This window comes from Pteropus medius, unplaced genomic scaffold (assembly GCF_902729225.1).
Source record: "Pteropus medius unplaced genomic scaffold, Ma_sr-lr_union100, whole genome shotgun sequence".
NCBI lineage: Eukaryota > Metazoa > Chordata > Mammalia > Chiroptera > Pteropodidae > Pteropus > Pteropus medius.
Window position 1 is genome coordinate 4226571 of NW_024349222.1, and position 19149 is coordinate 4245719.

The 19149-nt window shown below is 39.6% G+C and overlaps 1 protein-coding gene and 1 long non-coding RNA gene across 3 annotated transcripts in view; both read right to left on the reverse strand.

Annotated features, from left to right (window-relative positions):
• Positions 1–13690, reverse strand: part of LOC120617100 (uncharacterized) — a 23543-nt gene extending 9853 nt beyond the window's left edge. The window contains exons 1-2 of the long non-coding RNA XR_005656770.1: positions 12898–13690; positions 10008–10016 (exon numbers count right to left, since the gene is read on the reverse strand). This is a non-coding gene — a long non-coding RNA (uncharacterized LOC120617100). The remainder of the gene's footprint in view (positions 1–10007; positions 10017–12897) is intronic.
• The window catches only part of TEK (TEK receptor tyrosine kinase), a 96002-nt gene extending 78362 nt beyond the window's left edge, over positions 1–17640 (reverse strand). Inside the window, exon 1 of one of the 2 annotated variants that reach the window (XM_039880682.1) lies at positions 17062–17640. In XM_039880682.1, the coding sequence (XP_039736616.1) occupies positions 17062–17113 (52 nt within the window). In that variant the 5' untranslated portion in view covers positions 17114–17640. The remainder of the gene's footprint in view (positions 1–17061) is intronic. The other variant, XM_039880681.1, reaches the window with a different exon arrangement.
• Between the last annotated feature and the right edge of the window lie 1509 nt (positions 17641–19149).

Here is a 19149-nt window from a genome sequence, read left to right on the forward strand (position 1 = left end):
CCATGTCTATTTAACTGGTGGCTGGGTTTTTAAAAATGTTTTTCTACGTATCTAAATTTTTCTACATGAATATAAATTATTTTTATAATCAGAAAAATATACATTTTCAGGAAGCTAAAACGCACAAATGCTATAATTTAAAACAACTACCCAGAGTTTCAATTTCTCTACTGGTTTTTATTCCCCAACTTTAAAAATCACCTGAATACTGTGAAAGAAACATTTCTCACTGTCTCTCTGGGACTTATTTACTGTAATAAAATGATATTAATTAACATCTCGATAATCAAGTATTATGTACCCAAATTAGACAGTAGTCTGATAAATGTGAGCCCTTTTATATTTTTATCCTGTTAAGTAATAAAAATTTAAGAATAAAAATAATCACCAAAAGGTATCTCTAAACCCACAATATATTTAATGGGTTTTTTTTTAGGACATTCAGAATATAAATTTAAAAATATGTCTCATTTTGAAATCCTTATTTAAACAACAGATCGGGTCTATCCAAACCCAGTGAGAAGTGAGGAATGGTTAGAAAGAAACATTTTTACTCCTGTTAACACTGGATGTATATTCTTTATCCTCACCCCATTCCCAGAATACATACAGAGAGAAACTGCAGAAACCAACAAAGTACATAGTTTTTTCCAAGGCTAAAACCAAATACAATTCCATATCCTGAATTTTTACTTAACCTTATCATAGCATTTAAAATCTTATTATAATATTTTACCTTACATTGCCAAATTTCTATGTAAAAAATATTTCATCAGCTCAACCCATGTATTATTGAGTATTCTCACTTTTTTAAATCATTGCTATTTTGATATAGAAAACCAATATCTTATTTTGATTTGGTTTTAATGTAGAGGGTGAACTTTTTCACATGTTTTCTAAGTCTGGGCTAGTCCCTGGTTCTTTACATTTTGACAAGGTGTGCCCCTCTCTAGCTCTCTCAAACATCCTCCACCTAGCTTTGGGTCCATGGAGGCTGCCTATGTCCAGTTGGAGTCAGCTAATAGGAAGCCCCAGAGGGAGACAGGAGGGTGGAAGGAAAGTAAGGTCGGGGTTTTTATTCTTCTACTCTTTGTCTGCTGAGCCTGGTGGACTGTAGCCTACTGTTATTACATTATTATACTCTGCCTTACGATCCAGTAGAGCTACTCCCGAGATGTTACTCTTCTTTCTCCCCAGAATTTCCTTAGCTATTCCTCCTGCTTATTCCTTAAGATAAAATTCATAATTATTTGTTAAGTTTTAAAAACAATATCTTTGTGGATTTTAAGAGAATTATTAGGGAGAAATATTTAGAACTTAAGGTGATAAAAATTATAAAACTTTGTACAATATATAAGAAAACTATATTAAAATCATGTATCAGTTTTGTGGAGGAAAACATTACAGAGATGTCTCTTTTCCCAAAATCATCAGTTTAGTGGAAATCTATTCATTTATTGAATGTTTAGTGTGGCTAGTGCCTGGACTAGCCTCTGTAAAAACTGCAGAAACCATGAATTATGCATCCAAGATAATACTTATTCTGTCAGGAATAACTGGCAGAGACAATGATAGGGAGTGGTAACTCATCTGGGACCTTATACTTCTCTATTGCTTGTGTCAAAATATGGAGAAAGTATTTTACTAGGTGAATAGTCGGATAAGGCCCCTTGGAGTAGGGAATAAAGGGTAGAGTGAAAAACACCCAAAGCTACACTTGAGCAATAATCCAGGGCTCCTGCTGAGCTTCCAGGGGAGAGAGAGTCAGATAAGGAGCTGGTCTTTGTTTTGTAGAGTGGTGTATGCAAGAGAGGTTGAAAGTGGAATTGCCTAGAATAATGGAGGCTGTTAAAAAAAAAAAAAAAAAAGGAGGAGAATGAATGAGGAGGCTGGGGGCTGGAGAGGAACCAAGCCAGAGGAACAGAGAGATGTCTACTCATGAGTTTACTGTTTCGCATGCGGTACAACACAAATTGTCTTCTCCGTTGACTAAAATCTCGCTGTTGCTCATTCAAATCATTTGTTTATTTGGCATCTCAGAGTTCCGGATCTTACTTCTGACTGTATGTGGATGAGAAGAGGCCTGCTTAGGACATCCAGTCGAATCTGCACTCCAAAGTACGGTGCTGGAGGTAGAAATCCATCCATCTACTAGCCCCGATCTGGCTGCTCTGGCTGCGGTGGGGCTTTCACCCCTCCATGCTTCTGTCTCCACTGTCTGATCTGTCAGTCGTGCCCTCTGCATCTGAAATTCCAGTCAGTGGAACCCGATTGCCCCAGACCGAATCCATCTTTCTCCTGTGCTGGCCCTGTACTTCCACGGAAGCTTTATTGCACTCTGAGTTGTATAGCATTTGTATACAGTCTCTCCTCATTACTTGTTGATTTTGTGTCTGAGAATTTGTCTAAAATTTATTTATAACCTCAACATCGATTCTCACGGGTGGCTTCCTGGTATTTGGTCATTCCAACAAATGCAGAGCAGGGAAAACCCTGAGTCCTCAGATCTTTATGACACCAACTGCAGTGAAACAAGGCAGCGCTCTATTCAGCTCTCATACTCTACACCAGTGTTCTTTTTGCGATACATTTAGTGACGCTTTCTCACATTTTTGTGGTTTTCTGTTTTGTTTTGTGTTTGGTTTTTTTGTTTTTGTTTTTTTTGGCAATTTCAGCACTTAAAATGGCCCCAAGCACAGTGTTGAAATGCTTATTAATCTTCCTAAGACCAAGAATGCAGTGATGTGCCTTGGGAGAAAATACATTTGTTAGATAAGCTTTGTACAGGTAGGAGTTATAGTGCTCTTGGCCACAAGTTCTGTGTTAATAAATCAGTTATATTCATTAAATGATGTGTCCATAAACAGAAATACACACAAAACTGAGTTACATATTGATCAGTTAACAAAAAAGGTACAACTTCCAGGACACTAACCCTGTGTTCATGGTTTATACAACTTTACTGCAAATCACAGTATGTCTACCTGCAGCTCACACCCCAAAAGCAACTTCTCAGCAGCAATGACTATCTTATTCATCTTCATATCTGCGGACCCAGTGCCGGGCACAGAGTAGGAGCTCAAAAAATATTTATAGACTAGAATGTGTTGAGAAGCTACATTGAAATGGGATGAAATGGAATTAAATAACATTTATAGAAATTCTTGAAGACAGGGGACTCTTAAGAGCAATAACTCTGGTAGCATAGGGAGACATAAGAAATAATGATAGCTAATATTTATAGAACATTTTTTATGAACCTGCTCTTTGCTAAGCATTTCATCTGCTTATTTCATGTAATACTTGCAACCCTTTCACGTGGGTGACATTATTATCCCCATTCTACAGGCAGACAAAGTGATTTATCCAAGGTCACACACCTATCACACTGTTGCACGAGGCTCCAGCCCAGATTCATCTGCCCCAAGAGCCTATGATCATAACCACCTGGTTAAGGTGAAAAGGTGGGCTTGGTAGGAGTTATAAGCCATAAGTTCTATCAAAAGGTGATCTCTAGAAGACAAAAAGAGGTCCTCTAACAGAAATTCGCCTGAGTCAGGGGCTCTCCTCAGCCTTTATGGGAAGATAGTGATGCAATTAATGGTGATTTTTCTCCCCACTGGCTGGCAACAACGCTGTTTTTTGTTTGATTCCAGAAACAGCTGGCAGAATTCATGTATTACTCATGTTGGAATCACACTCTGCAGATGGCTTATGTACTCTAGAATCACTCAGTGGTGAGGGCTGTTGTCTACTAGGCCTGCTAAAAGATTACTACAGGCCTCTGAATGTAGCTGAGCTTCTGCAGCTGTTGTGTGTTTCTGGCTCCAGTTCCACACCTCTTGGCAGATGGTTTGTGTGAAAAGAACCACCAACTCTGGGTGTGAGAAACACAGGGGGAAGGAGGCTGGAAGGGCCAAGCAGCACAAAGCAAGCTCATGCTGCCAAGCTCTTTACATTTGTGGCCATTATGCACTTTTAACAGAAAGGCATTCGTAAATGAATAATTTTGGGGCTCTTCAGAAGATTATTCGTTTGCACCCTTCTGCTGGTGGAGAATGGCTGAAGCTGGGCCTGTTTGTGAAGTCGACCCTAACCCTCCAATAGCCACTCTGGTCACTAAGACCCCAGATATCCTCCATCATGCATTTGGAGTGATGGTTGGGTGAACACAATTTGTAATAGTATTAATATTTACCTAGTATTTTCTAAGTTTAAGCATTGTTCTAAATGATTTACATAAATAAATTCATTTAATTTCCACCCCCTACCCCCAACAGACAAGTCAACTAACTTGCACCATAGCACAAAGCTAGTAGTGGCTATATTAGATTGAATTGTCAGCCCCAACTATTCAACCCTGCTTGCATCCATACATTTGCTTTTGGCCTCATCATGGGCAGAGTGAACTTCCAAGCCCTTGAAATGTGGGCATGGCACATGACTTTGGGAGTGACAGTATGCTACTCCTGAGCCTAGGTCTTAAGAAGCTTTACTTGTTTGTTTCTACCTAGCCTTCCTGTGTTAACAACATTGTGAGAACAATATACAGCAGGGTAACCTGCTGATCCAAGAAGGATGAGATACTTGTGAGCAGAGGCACCCGGATAACCCACATACCTGCAGCAAGAAGCAGAGTTGCCCCAGCTGTTGCAATCTGAAGTAGAACCACCTAACTATGCTAAACATAGATCAGCTGAACCCAAAGACATGTGAGTGGTAATAAACAATGGTTTAGCCACTGAATTTTGGGAGAAGTTTATTACTCAGCAATAGCTATCCAACACAATGATAGAGCTGGAATGCAAACTCAAGCCATCTGACTATACGGTACATGAATTAACCTCTAATTTACATTGCCATCTACACTATTAAAGTGAAGAAATTTAGCTTCTAATGAGCTGAGTGAGCTTGAGCTAAGTGCTGAACTCTCTGGGCCTCATTGTCAACATCTATAAAGTGAGCAGGTTGAATCAAATCAGCATTTCTTAAAGTATGAAACATTAGCTCCACATAATATTTAAAAAAAAAGAATTCTATGATTCTCCTGGACTTAGTATTGTGTGAAGACATTTCAGAAACACTGGATTAGACAATCTTTTAAGTCTTTGACAGTTCTAATATTCTGTTGTTCTAGGTAACAGTATGTGGCCCCTCCACAAAAACATCTGCTTCCATTACTATTTATTTGTGAAACTAAAATAATTCCCTAATTTGGGTAATTTGGAAACCACGTCCGGGGGAAGAGGAGGGTGTCTGTGATGAAGGAGGTCTCTCCCTACTTTTTTCAAACCTTTAGCACCTTGAGCTAGAGATGACAGAAAGGACTTCACCCCTTCTCCTACCACAGTGCTTCCCAACATTTTTTGGCCCAGGGACCAATAGTCCTATGAGAATCTAATGACTGAGGATCTGAGATGGAGCTGAGGAAGTGATGCTAGCACTGGGGAGCAGCTGCAGATACAGATGAAACTTCACTTGCTTGCCCACTACTCACATCCTGCTGTGTGGCCCAGTTCCTAACAGGTCATAGATCAGGTCCTTGGCCCAGAAGTTGGGGACCCTGTCCTACCAGATCATCCTACCATCAAGCTTACAGAAAAGCACATGAATACAAGAACCTGCTAGCATGTGGTACATCTCTCAGAAAGGAATCTCTGCTTACCTAATTCCACATCTTCATCTTGCATTTACTCCTCAATCCCAGCCCTGCCCATCCATTAAAAATGCTTTACGACAGCATCTAATAGCCAAATTCTCTAGCCTCTCTCCTTACCTGCTCCTGCCTCAGCAATTTTCGATGTAGTAAAACCCTCCTCCCTTGGTTTGTCTCATTTAATGCCTTCAGTTTCCTCTTCCTCTAACTATATCACCCCTTCATATAGGTGTTCCCAGCACTACCCCACTGTCCTCTTCTTGGGCAATCTCATGCCCTCACACAGCTTCATCCTACATCCTAACAGCTCCCAGAAGTGTCTTTGCCTCTACCCACTCAGCCCATCTCGAACCAAATTACCTTCTTTCCATCCCATCTTCCCAGCTTTATCCCCACCACCTCCTTCAGTGTATCCTAGAATATTGCCACACAGAGCCACGGCACAAATGTTTCTTAAACTTTTTATTCCTCATTTTCTATGTGTTTCCTTCTTCTCAGAAGGCCTCTACTCCTCACTTCCACTCTTGATTTTCCACAAAAGCATAATCCTACTAATTCTTCTCAAATGTTACCCTTCTGGTGAGACCCTGGTTCTCTTCTAGGATTTCTTGCTCCAGCTTCCATGCTCCCAGCATATATTGTCAGTCTCTGTCAGAGCAGAGATTCTCATCCACCAGATTGCAAGCCACTTGAGGTTAGATTTATCTCTTAACCATCTCTGTAACTCCAATGCCTAGGAGATTCCAGTACACAGAAAGGGCTCAGTAAATGTTATTTTGAATGAATAACTATAACTGACCCACCCACTCTTCCACTAGAGGGCTTTGCCCACTGGTTTCCTGGCTGATTGCCGGGCCTTTTTTGAAGGATGTCCAGTATACCCAAGGGGTAAATTAGGTCTTGTCTGGATTTTATAAACCAATGTCCACTTTGCAGATTTCCTGGGAGAAGCAAGATTAGAGTCTAAGACAGTCATTTGAGATAAATCAATCACCATGAGACTCTTTCATTTTGTTCATGTCACTAGGATAGTATTAATTACATGACCAAATCACTTTTCTGTTTTTTATTTGGACACACACATATATAGAGTTTTTAAAAGGATTGGCTAACTCATTCAGTTACAGCAGTGTCTCCCAAACTGCATTCATTTATGTATCACTTTCATGATTCTTGTTGAGTCTACATGCTACTTATACAATTACTGTATTAACCATTCTCTTTAAATTAAATCATCTTTCTTTCTTACCCTCATATTAAGCCAGACTATTCATAAAATTATATTACCGATATGATATATATATGTGCATATCTATACGCTAATAAATATTAAAATTAAAAATATTTTTCCAAGCACCATATGAAACCATCTTTCAGACCAGTGGTGGTACATGCAGCACACTTAGGGAAGCACTGGGTCAGAACATTTAATCCAGTGCAAAACCATTTATTAAAGCATTTCTCTACCAATCGATATACTATGTCTGGTGCTGAGAATATTGAAATGCCAAACACAGCTCATAGCCTAGTGAGTAAAACCAACAAGTGAACTGTAAATTGTAATTTAATGTTCTAAGCACTACGACAGAGGCAAGCACAGGGTGCCTGGATCTGACACCTCTTGAGCACCAATGCAAGTCTTTCCCAGCCCAGCTCTTCCTTCACCTGCTTCTTCAGGGGACACTTCTGTACAGGCCTCTATCAGCTGCGAGCAGGTGTAATCTCAAAGTAGCTCACCCAGAATCAATGCAAGTATATCTCACTTCTTCTCCTAGGATTTTCTCTAGCATAACAGCAAAGGATGCTGGCAGTAACTTATTAGCTCCATACATCTACATAACTGCTGAACAAAGGCAGACTGTAGCATTAGATGAATGGCTTTCCTTTTCCTTTGCAGGTAAGCAGTTCTGAGTTTCATTTCATAAGCTTCTCAGAAGATCTGGCCCACCAGGCATCCATAGCACTGGCCAATATAACACATCTGGCACAGTTCTACTCACCTAGTCTCCTCCTCTTGCTCCCTATGGTTGCCTACCAAACAATCTATCTGCACATATGCCTTGGTTTCAGCCACGTTTTTGATGGAATCCTGGTGAAGGCAAGGCCCTTACCCATGTAAGGAGGTTAAGGAAGACTTCTTGGAAGAAATAACACCTGAGATAAACCTCAAAGCATGAATAAGTCAGACAGGTGAAGAAGAGAATCTGAAGAGCACATTCCAGGCAGATGATATAGCTTACGCAAAGGCAAGGAGGCTTGAAAGTGAATGTTTCAAAACTGCAAAAAGCCTGAGATGAAACACACCTTCATCATAACACAAGGGACTGAGATTCACAAGGCTCTAGTGAGGTAGGCAAAGACTGGCTCCTGAAAAGTTGCTGATTACAACCAAGTACCAACTCCACCATGCCCTGTGATACTGAAGTGGTAGCTGTGAATGGTAAATAGGTTGGTGTTTAAACCGATCCTGGAAGAATAGAAAGTGCTTTCCAGATCCAAGAGGTGCTTGAGAAGAATTGAGAGTAAGAGGAGGAGGAATTAGAGGAAAGATGGTGGTGAAATGGAGGCAGAGCGGTTCTTACTTTCTCCCTCTCCCTCCTCTCCCTCTCCCTCCTCTCCCTCTCCTCTCCCTCTCCCTCTCCCTCATGGATCTAAAAATCCAACAATGAGCTTATGCAGAAGTGAGGCACATTCCACTTGGAAATGACAATTGCACAGTAAACTGTTAAGAACTAGGAATTAGGTTTGGGATAAATGATGTGGGGACCTACAGAAGACAAATCATCTATTCAGCAGAAACAAGAGAAAAGAGGAAATTGGGGCTGGCAGGAGAAAAGTAGGGAGTATCATGTTAAGAGCTGATAGAGCTACAAAAAGGAATTACTCCACCTGACACTCCAGGTTTTTATCAAAAGCCCAAGAATGCATAGCTTTAAGCTTTTCTCTCCCTGTCCCCAAGACAAGAGTACCAATGTTGAGTTTCACCAAGGGAAGCCAGGGAGTTCCATCTATGAAATATAGTCACCCACTCTCATGGATGGAGATGTGCTTTTAAAGGACTGTCATAAGGCAACATAAGAGTCTCCAGCTTTGTTTATAAGCAAACAATTAAGAGCATCTGATTTTTACTGAGTGCTCATCAGGTACCAACACTGCACTAAGTACTTTTAAGTAGTATCTCTTGTAAGATCTTCCTCAAACCACATGAATAAATACTGTTATCAGCCTTATTTTCCAAGAACCAGGCTGAGGTGACCGTGAAACACGAGAAAATAGCACAGTGAGGTGTTTGAAAGAGCTCAGAATTGGGGTTCAGGCCATTCTCAGTTTAACTCTTGTCTCTATCATTTGCTACTGAGACATGGGTACACTTTCGAGAATCAGAAATCTATTCAAAATAGTACAAGCAAATGAGGGTGACTGACTCTCATAATTGGAAGATAAAGGGATGGGTCTCTGATCTAAAAACCACTGGATCCAGCACTAAAATAATTATCTGAGTGCCTGTCTTGGTTTTGTTCTCTTATTGTCCTCATTCTCTCCTACTAAAGACCAGCTTCCTTCAAATGCCCAGAAAAGCTGTTAGCTCCAAGTATATAGTGTCTTCGTTGAAGAAAGAGAATCTCTTGCTCATAAATTCCAAGAGAAAGAGTCTAACTGACTGTGTGGGTCATGCTCCCTTATATGAACCAACTGCTGTCATCAGATCGCCCTGTGATCCGTGATTGGTGGTGTCATCAGAATCCCATGAAGGAAAATTGTAGCAAATCTTGAAAAATAGGGATGTTAGTCCAAAATAATAGATGGCTACTACATTTTAATCTTGGGCAGCTCACTTAAGCTTTGTGAGCCTCCATTGCCCCATCTATTAAAAAATGAATAATAATAGCTTTTGTGCAAAGTTGTTGAGAGATGCAAAAAATCATATTAAACACTTATTCATAGAGGTATTCATCTATGGTAGTCATTTTTTTTTTTTTTTTTTTACTGATACTATTATCGTTTTGTGGTTGTTTTTGACGCAGTGATCAGAATTTGAAGCCCATCCCAGATTCCCAGATGTCTAAGGCACTCCTGTCCCCAGGGTGGAGTCCCCTTGGCTCTGCAGCCAGACGCCTTACACAACTCAGGCCCTGTGTGCCAAGGTTAAGCTGGTTCACCATCGGATGATCGCAGAGCAGTGAGTGCCTCCCCAGCCCCAGCAATGTCAATACTGCCTTCCTGACTCCGCCTATTGTATCTGGAGGAAAGTGGCCGAGCATTGTCTTCCAGTGCTCCCCCCAGGAAGCATGATATCACCCTCTAACAAAAGCGGGAAAGCTGACAGATCTACTGAGATGGGTGTGACCACCACACACACCTCACTGGTCAAGCCCTGGGCAAGGGTCTGTGACAAGCAGAGAGCAAACAGCAGCCACCCAACATGCCCCTCAACAGGCTGTCTGACGGGTTCCTTTGGCTCATCTTTAAATTTCTCCCTTTGTTTCATCCATACCATGTTAGACATAGAATCACTAAGCAGTGGAAATGCCCTCCCTCTAATCAACAGATGTGTTGAAGACTCAGGCCTCCGTCCATCTGGCCAATCCACGTCCCCACACCTGTCCCTGCAGGCTTAGGGAAGGAACACAGGGAGAAGGATAGTCAGATTTCTGAAGGGACAAAAGGAGGCAGTGGGTGTGGGACGTATGAAAAAGCAGGCATGGCTCAATCTAAAAAACATTCTGCACGTGTGCTGTGAGTTAAGGAATAGTCTGGGAATTGGGTTATCAGTTTTAAATTCCAGAAATAAGGGAGGCAACTTTAGACATTCCCTTTCCTGAAGGCTGGGAGTGATGCCAGCTGATCTTCTGACATCCCTTCCAGTTTTGGTTTGTAATGCTATCAGTGCAGCTGGCTCTTTGTAAAACAACACACCTGAAGTCTGGTTCCCCCATGCCAGGTCCTGAGGCTGTCACTCTGCTGCCCCAATCTTACTGTCCCCTTCTTAAAACTCCCTCCTTCCTATGCTACCACAAAACCTGTTCTCTAAAATCCCAGGAAAGTAAGTCCTTGATATGTCTTCATTGACTGAAATAATAGGTGAGTGAATGAATGAATAATAGGTAGGCAATAACTCAATAAATGTCTATTGAAGAAAAAGTATGCATATCTTTTGGGTAGCATTCAACAATCGTAAATATCTATATTAAGTAAAGCCCTGGTTAAACCCACTTTCACGAGTATATCTTTTATGTTTCATACCTAAGAGAAGAAAAGGATTTTTTGACCTTAATTACATCAAATATTTAACATAAGGCAACCTTTTAAGATATGAGTGACTACTACTTGCAGTGTATATGAAACTGACTTATTATTGGTAATATTACTATTATTTCAACGTGGCTAAAATCCTTTCTACAATATTTCCTCTTTCAGGTCTGCTGTGACATACCGACAGTTTCTCATGATGGCATATTAAACTCCACTTAATAAAGATTATTGAACATCAAATATATGCACTATGGAGAATGAAAAAGAAGTAGAATCTGTTGTCAAATGTTTAGAGGCTAATTGGCTAAATCTACGTGCCCAAAGCTCAAAGACCACAGCCTGTGTGTTAAGAGGACTCAGAATTAGGGGGAAAAACATCATGAGGAAGAGTTGACCTCGGCAAGTTGAGTTGATTTGTGTTTGCAGAGTGAACATGGAGAATGTAATTTCCAAACAGATGGAACAACATGAACAAGAGCCAAGAGGAATGAATGGATAGATTGTGGAGATGGATCTGGTTGAAGTGAAAAGGTCATGAGCAGGGATGAATGAACAGGTGAGGAAAAGCATTGGATGGCAAGTAGGCCAGTGTTCTGGCTTGTCAAGTGGGGAGTGACCAGCACAAAATTTGAAGAACTGGATTATGCTGAGGTCTTTTTAGGATATGGTTTCTATAAGAAGTAAGTGACTCCCCTAAACCCTGGAAAAGATTAGATCAGTCTTAGCACTAGCTTCATAGCAACACTTCTCTTTTGATTACACTAGCTTCATTTATTAATAGAGCTCTTACTGGCTAAACATTTCACATGTATTATCACACTTGATGCCTATAACAACTCTGGGAAATAGATATACTCATGAATAAATGATGAGAAAACTGTGGCTTAGAGAAATCAAATAACTTGCCCATGGTCATCCAGTTTGGGCTTAACCCCAGATCTGTGACTTCACGATCCATTCACTTAACTCTTACTGCATTTTTGATAAGCTCTACCTCAGTCCCATAGAGCAGGGGCTTCAAAAGAAAGTCATCATAGCACATATGCATGTCCTCTTTTTTCTCGAAAGGCATGCTGAGTTAAAAATCAGCATAAAGTGGGTACATTTGGGTCCACATTGAAGAAATATACCCAATTTGGTTTCACTGGGCAAAGATATTCGTGGCTTTTCTGAACCTTCATTCACCTCTTAAGAGATTAATGAGGAGCTGCGGACAGTGAAACAAAAAGGATGTGAAAGGCAGTGTAGTAATCACCACACTCTACATCCTCTTTTCACGCTCCTAATAGATGATCACCTTACCTATGCCTGAACACTCTCCAGTGTGGAAGGTCACTCATGATCAAATTTAAAAGGTTTTTATAAGTAAAGTCAAACCATCTTTGTGCAACTCCCTCTATCCTTGGATCCTAGATCTGGCAAAATATAATGTCAATGTATGATGTCTTCTATATGGAAACCCTTAAAAACAATGCTATTCATCCTTTTTCTCCAGGCTAAATATTCCAATATGACATGGTTTCTAAAATGTTTGCCTCGTTTGCCTAATATGTTTGCTGTCAGATTTCTGTGTCTTTAGTGTTTCAATGGCTATGCTCTGAGCAGTAGAGTGAAGTGATTACTATTTCTAATCGAGACTTCATATTTCTACTAATGCAAACCGTTGCAGCTTATGTGACACCTTTTTAGCAAGCAGAGCATGTGTTGGCTCCTATGAATTTTACATATCACCCAAAGTTGGTGATATTTGGTGATGCTAGAACTTTTAACAAACAAGCTCTCTCTCACATTGAACATACATGTTTTATTTATTGGACCCACGTGCATGACTTGACATTTATCTATTTTGAAATGGTATCTTTTGGGTTTAGTCCACCCTTCTGGCCTAGAGAAATCTACTTGAATCCTGAGTCTGTGTTCTAACCAATAAGCCATCTACAGGAAATAAACAGGTAACACAATATTCTCTCTCTCTCTCTCTCTCTCACACACACACACACATCTTTTTAAGGGTAAGGTCCCAGAAGACGAATTGATAATGTCAGAAAACTTGGTAGCCCACCCATCTGCATGGCCAAGAGGATACAGCATAGTCTTCTGAGAGGCACTTGTAGGAGTCCTTTTCTCCTGGGGTGATGTTTTAGAACTAGGATCTTGCAGGAAGCTCTCCCAAGGGAGGGCTGAAAAGGAAATGCTGAGATCTCCCAACAAAGACATCTTAGTCTTTAGGAGGGAGCATCTGTGAAGAAAGCAAAACTCCTCCCTCTGAAAATAATTCCCAGGTATGTCTCTGATCCCAGCTTTTGTCCCTCCACCCTTGATTACTCAGACATGACACTATCCTTCCAAGACCAGCCCTAATGAGGAGGTCCCATCTGGAACCACTTTCCTGACCTTATACAGGCATACCTCGTTTTATAGCACTTTGCTTTATTGTGCTTCACAGATGTTGCGTTTTTTACAAATTGAAGGCAAGACCTTTCACCAGAAAAAAGATTATGACTCATTTTATTGTGGTCTGGTACTGGACCCACAATATCTCTGAGGTATGCCTTTAATTGAATTTCCTCTGCCACTTCAGACAAGATATCCACTATTTTAAATAACAAACTGAATCAAGGTTGTTATTTAAAAGGTCAATCGTACACCGTTTACAACAATAGACTCAAAATAGATTAAAGACTTAAATGTAAGTCCTGAAACCATAAAACTTCTAGAAGAAAACATAGGCAATAATCTCTCTGATATTGCTAACAGTAATTTATTTTCGGATATATCTCCTTGGACAAGGGAAACAAAAGAAAAAACAAACAAATGGGAGTACATCAAACTAAGAAGTTTTAGTACAGCAAAGGAAACCATTAACAAAACAAAGACAACAGACTGATTGAGAGAAGATATTAGTTAAGGACACATCTGATAAGAGGTTAATATCAAAATATAAAGAACTCATATAACTCAACAACAAAATACAAACAATCTAATTTTAAAAAATGGGCAGAAGACCTGAACAGATACTTCTCCAAAGAGGAAATACAGATGGCCAACAGACATGTGAAAAGATGCTCAAGGTCACTAATCATCAGAGAAATGCAAATTAAAACCACAACGAGATATTACCTCACACTTATCAGAATGGCTATCGATAAATCAAAGAACAACATATGCTGACGAAGATGCGGAGAAAAGGGAACCCTTAAACGTTGGTGGGATTGAAAATTGGTACAGCTGCTATGGAAAACAACAGTCTAGAGGTTTCTCAAAGACTTAAAAATGGTTATACCTTTTGACCCAGCAACTGGACTTCTGGGTATTTATCCAAAGAAAACCAAAAGAATAATCCGTAAAGATCTATGCAACCCAATATTCATGGCAGCACAATTTACAATAGCCAAGATATGGAAGCAACCTAAATGCTCATCAACAGATGATTAGATAAAGAAGTAATGGTTTATATATACAATGGAATATTACTCGGCCATTAAAAAAAATGAAACCCTACCATTTGCAATGACATGGATAGACCTAGAGGTTATTATGCTAAGTGAAATAAGTCAGAGAAAGATAAATGCCATATGATTTCACTTATATGCAGAATCTAAGGAACAAAAAGAACAAACTAATCAAAACAGACTCACAATTATAGAGGACATTCTGGTGATGAACAGAGGGGACGGGGGGTCGGAGGGCCAGGAGAATGGGGTGAAGGGTTAAAGAAGCGCAAATTAGATTGTCACAGGGATGGGGAGCATGGCATAGAGAATGCAGTTAGCATTAACGTATTGGCTAGGTAGAGAGCCAGAAGAGAGAAAGAGCAATTAAACTATATAAATGTCTAGTCAGCCAATGTACACCGTTTTATTTTATTAATAAAATAAAAATTTTTTAAAAAGGTCAAATGAGGTAGGAAAGAGGTATGAAGGCACACTGCTAGAGACTTCCCATTGGATCAGTGTTGATCATATAGGACACATTATGATAAAGCAGAAAGTGATTTATTTTGTTTTTCTGTATGTACAACTCTTTAGAAAGAGCAGCCTATTTTGGTGAGGATGGGGGAGTGCGGAAAAGCTATACATTTATAACTTGTTTGTAACCTGAAATTAGCCATGATTCCCAATTGGGAGGGGAATATACCAGAATCTGGGTGGGTTTGAGGGAAGTCTTCTGAAAAACTACATACTTCCTGAAACCCTCTCATGGGTCAGCATCTGCACTCAGAGCCATCTTCATTGAGGCAAATGTGACATTTTTTTCCAGTTCTATTTGCTTAGGAAAAAGGAATGAGAAATCTACTGGACTAGAGAGATAAACCTATAAGCTGTAAGTCCCTTGCTCCATTACTATCATCTACCAGTAGAGTTTGCTTTGAAGAATGGGCTTCTATGCCTAGAGACATGATCATGCTGGATTCTTGTATTGCAATTACCAAGCCTTGGGTATTCATGCTCATGGAGGCTTAGACTGGGAATGTGAGTTAGGATTCAATACTACAAACCTACTCCCAGGAACCCGCCTTGCTAGTGCCACCCTCCCTTTATAACGAGAGCATGAAATCCTTCTCTTTTGGGCCTCTCTCTGTTGAAGTCAGTGCTGTTTTCAGGAAACTAAAGTCTAAACATGGAGCAGTGCTTTTAGGCATATCTTTTTTGTTTGATTTTGACTGCTTTTCTAAGCCTATACTGCAAAGGGCCATAACAGTCACTATAGGGGGAAAAAGTGAATTAAAAAAGTTGTATTATTTAACCTAAAAAGGATCTCAGAGCAACTATAGAGCTTTGATTACTATAATCCCTGGTATAAAATCAGTTTCAGATTTCATAGCACTGGTAAATGTGTTAAACAGAAAAAACAAACCAAAAATGGAATCATGATAATTATCTGGTTTAAATGTGCATACTATTGAAAAAAAAATCAACATTATTTCTATATTAATATAAATATTTTCTACATAAATATTAAAATCATTTTGGATAATCTTTCATTTTTAGCAATTTTTATTACATATTATTATTCTTAAAGATATTATTAAATCCTCAATATAATTGGTTGTTGTAAGAGAACCGAAGAGCTATAAACAAATTACATGAAATTCTGTTATTTTATTGGATTAATTTTTTGAATATTTAAGATTTCATTTAGAAAAACATAAAAATAATATAACAGATACTTAATAATAATCAAATTCTATTAATATAATATAGCCTGCACCATTAAGGTCAGTAAATTTTCCCAAATTCATTTCCAATACCAATTTTATTTCTATTATAATAATTAGAATGCTTCCAAACTGAAGGGGAGAGACTGATGGCGATTATGGTTGTGACTTGCACTTCAAGTTATGACACCATTTTCAGCCAGTGTCCCATAGGGCGAGTAAACTACAGAGGCGTGCCACTAGTTCAGGAACGTGAGCAGCAGACACTAACCTAAAAACATTCAGGCCAGCTATTCCTTTCCTCTACAACAGGTTTCAATACTCTCCTACGCCCAGGGATCTGGTAACTGCCAAAACTTTCATTTCATTGGGCCAATAAAGACTTTATGAATTACTATATGCCAAATACTTTAAAAAATAATATAGCCCTAATCTCCCTGACCCCTATTTTGACTAATTCGATTGCTTTGACTAAAATAGGATGGAGACACGAAATCTATAGAAAAGCATTTTTGTTGACATTTAAAAATGACAATCTATACATTGCCTTAAATGGGTCCCCATAATTCTCAGCATGAATTTCATTGTTTAAAAAATTACTGAAGATTTTCTTTGAAGTAGGTAAAAAAGAAGTAGGTTTCTATTTATTTTTTAAAATAAGAAACGATCCCACGTGAAGAAGAGTAAAAAAAAAAAAAAAATGCACCATAGTAAGTGAATCTCTTCAAATAAAGTGAACTTATCAGTCCTCACAGAGTCTGTGGTAACACAGGGGACAATTATGCAGAAGAGAAATTCTAGACAAATGAATCCATGCCACAAAGACGTCACATTTCAATTCTTACATATATTAAATGGAACATTATATATTAAAGAGAAACAGTGCCTATGCCACAGCTGCTTCTTGTTAACTAGCACCAAGAAATAGAGCCCAGAATTACTGTTGTTGTTGTTTTTTTAAATACTATATCAAAAAAATAAAGCCAAATCTTACCAGAAAGGAGCAAGCTGACTCCATAGAGAACTAAGCCGGCTAAAGAGTCCATACTTCCCCAAATCTCTCCATCCAGTTTCCGCAGATGTGCATGAGGTCCCAAGGATCTTTTCAAGCACCCAGAGGTTTGTGACTTTCCATTCGCATGTTCTACTGGGTCTTGTTTACAACTCAGAGGCAAAAAGGAATAGCACAGAAGCAGGCTGTAACAGTCTCATTTCTGTCTGAGCACAGGGAGTTTTAAGTTCCTTTTTCCTGTTTCCTTTGTAGATTAGGATGGGAAAGGCTGTATCTTAAAGGCATTCGGTATCAGCAGGGCTGGGGGCACTGCAAACCCTTTCCATCTTGCAATTCATCAAAACACTTATCTGTTGCTGCTGCTTCTGCTGCTTTTGCTGCTGTTGTAGGGATAGAGGAATTTTTGTTGGAAGTGTGGGTCCTGGTCAGCATTTTCAGAAACAATAGGGGTATCCTCTCACAGGCGGGAAACAGAAAAACAAGCCCTCCACCTATGTATGGTATGCGATGATGATCAGCCCTCCTCAGCCCTCTAACAGCTCTCCTGGGTCCACTTGGGATCCCCGACAGAAGGGGCTTCTGGGTATGGGGAGCAGTTTTTTGCTTTTGTTTTCTCATTTTAACCCACGTGGCTTGAATTGGGAAAAGAAGTTTTCGTGCCGAGAGAACACAACCCGAAAGGCAATTAATTTGGGTAATTACCGGTGAGGTCAACGCTCAGTGTGACCGCAGAGTCCAAAATTGTTAGTGTGTTTCCTTTCACACAGATGGTTTATTTGTTGGCCAAGAGCCCAAAGATACCCATGCTACTGGCTATCACTTTAATTTTTATTAATAATTCATCTGACAGCGATCTAATTTCTTAAAGAAACTGGCATAGAAGGATTTTAGTAATGAGAGAGGTTTTGTGGTTATTGGCCAAAGATATGTCAGTAGCAAATTATATACAAAATTTTTTAAATAATCCTTGTAAAAACTAAACATAAGTGACTAGATTAGGTTATAAATATTACTCATAAGAGCAGAGAGGGTACATAGGCCAAAAGGAAAATTGTCATTGAAGTGACCATACCTAAAATGAGCTCAGAGACCCTTTATCCAGATGATAATTTCTCCATGACATGAATTATGACTTCAGAATAGAGTCAATACTCTGTTTATCACCTTGAGGAAAAAACCATCTGCTCCTCCTTTTCCTACCCACCACAGGAAAGGGCAGATGCTGCTAGTCTTCCCTAATTTCTGTCCCAGGTTTTATCACATCAGTGATGATCTTGAGAACCAATTGATGTTTCTAGTCTACTGGGGTAGAAAAGCTCAGACTCTGTCTTCAAGCAGAGCTGGGTTCAAATACTGGCTCAGCCACATCTGCGGCCTGAGACAAGATACTTAATCTCTTTGAGTCTCAGTTTCAACAGCTGTAAAGTGGCAATAATATCTCCTTCATGGGATTTTTGAGAGGATTAAATGAAAGTTAAAATATGTAAAAACATCTGGCACTGTGCCGAATTCACATAATTCATTTTCTTTAGTCTTTCCATTCTGTCTCTGATTTTGGTCCCAGGAGCTTCGGCCAGAAAGCCGTTCTCTAATCCTATGAGATGGCCTTAAGTTTGGCATTGTAAACAACTAGGCTAGGAGTAGGAAATTTTGGGTTCTAGTCTCAGCTGTGCCCTGATCTGCCTGTGGGGTCTTTGCACAAGTCATTTCCCATCTCCAGGCATCAGTTTAATTAACTGTAAAACAAAGGATTTAGATTGGATGTGACTAATTTCCCTTCTGATTGTAATGGCCTCACAAGTTTAAATGACTAAATTGCCCCACTTAGCATCCCCAAGTTGATTCCTAGGTCATTTTATCTGGGCAGTTCAAAGAAGATGCTAGCTTTGTATCTCTGTCACTGTAAAAGCCTGGAGTGTCACAAATGTACTTTAAGAACATGGTGGCTGAGACTTTATGAGGTCTACTGGCCCCAGGCCACATGGTGTGACAATGGGAGGCTATGGAATAAACAAACTCTAGGGCACCTACCTCCTTGATGTCCACACAAGGAGGTTGTCATTTCTCACA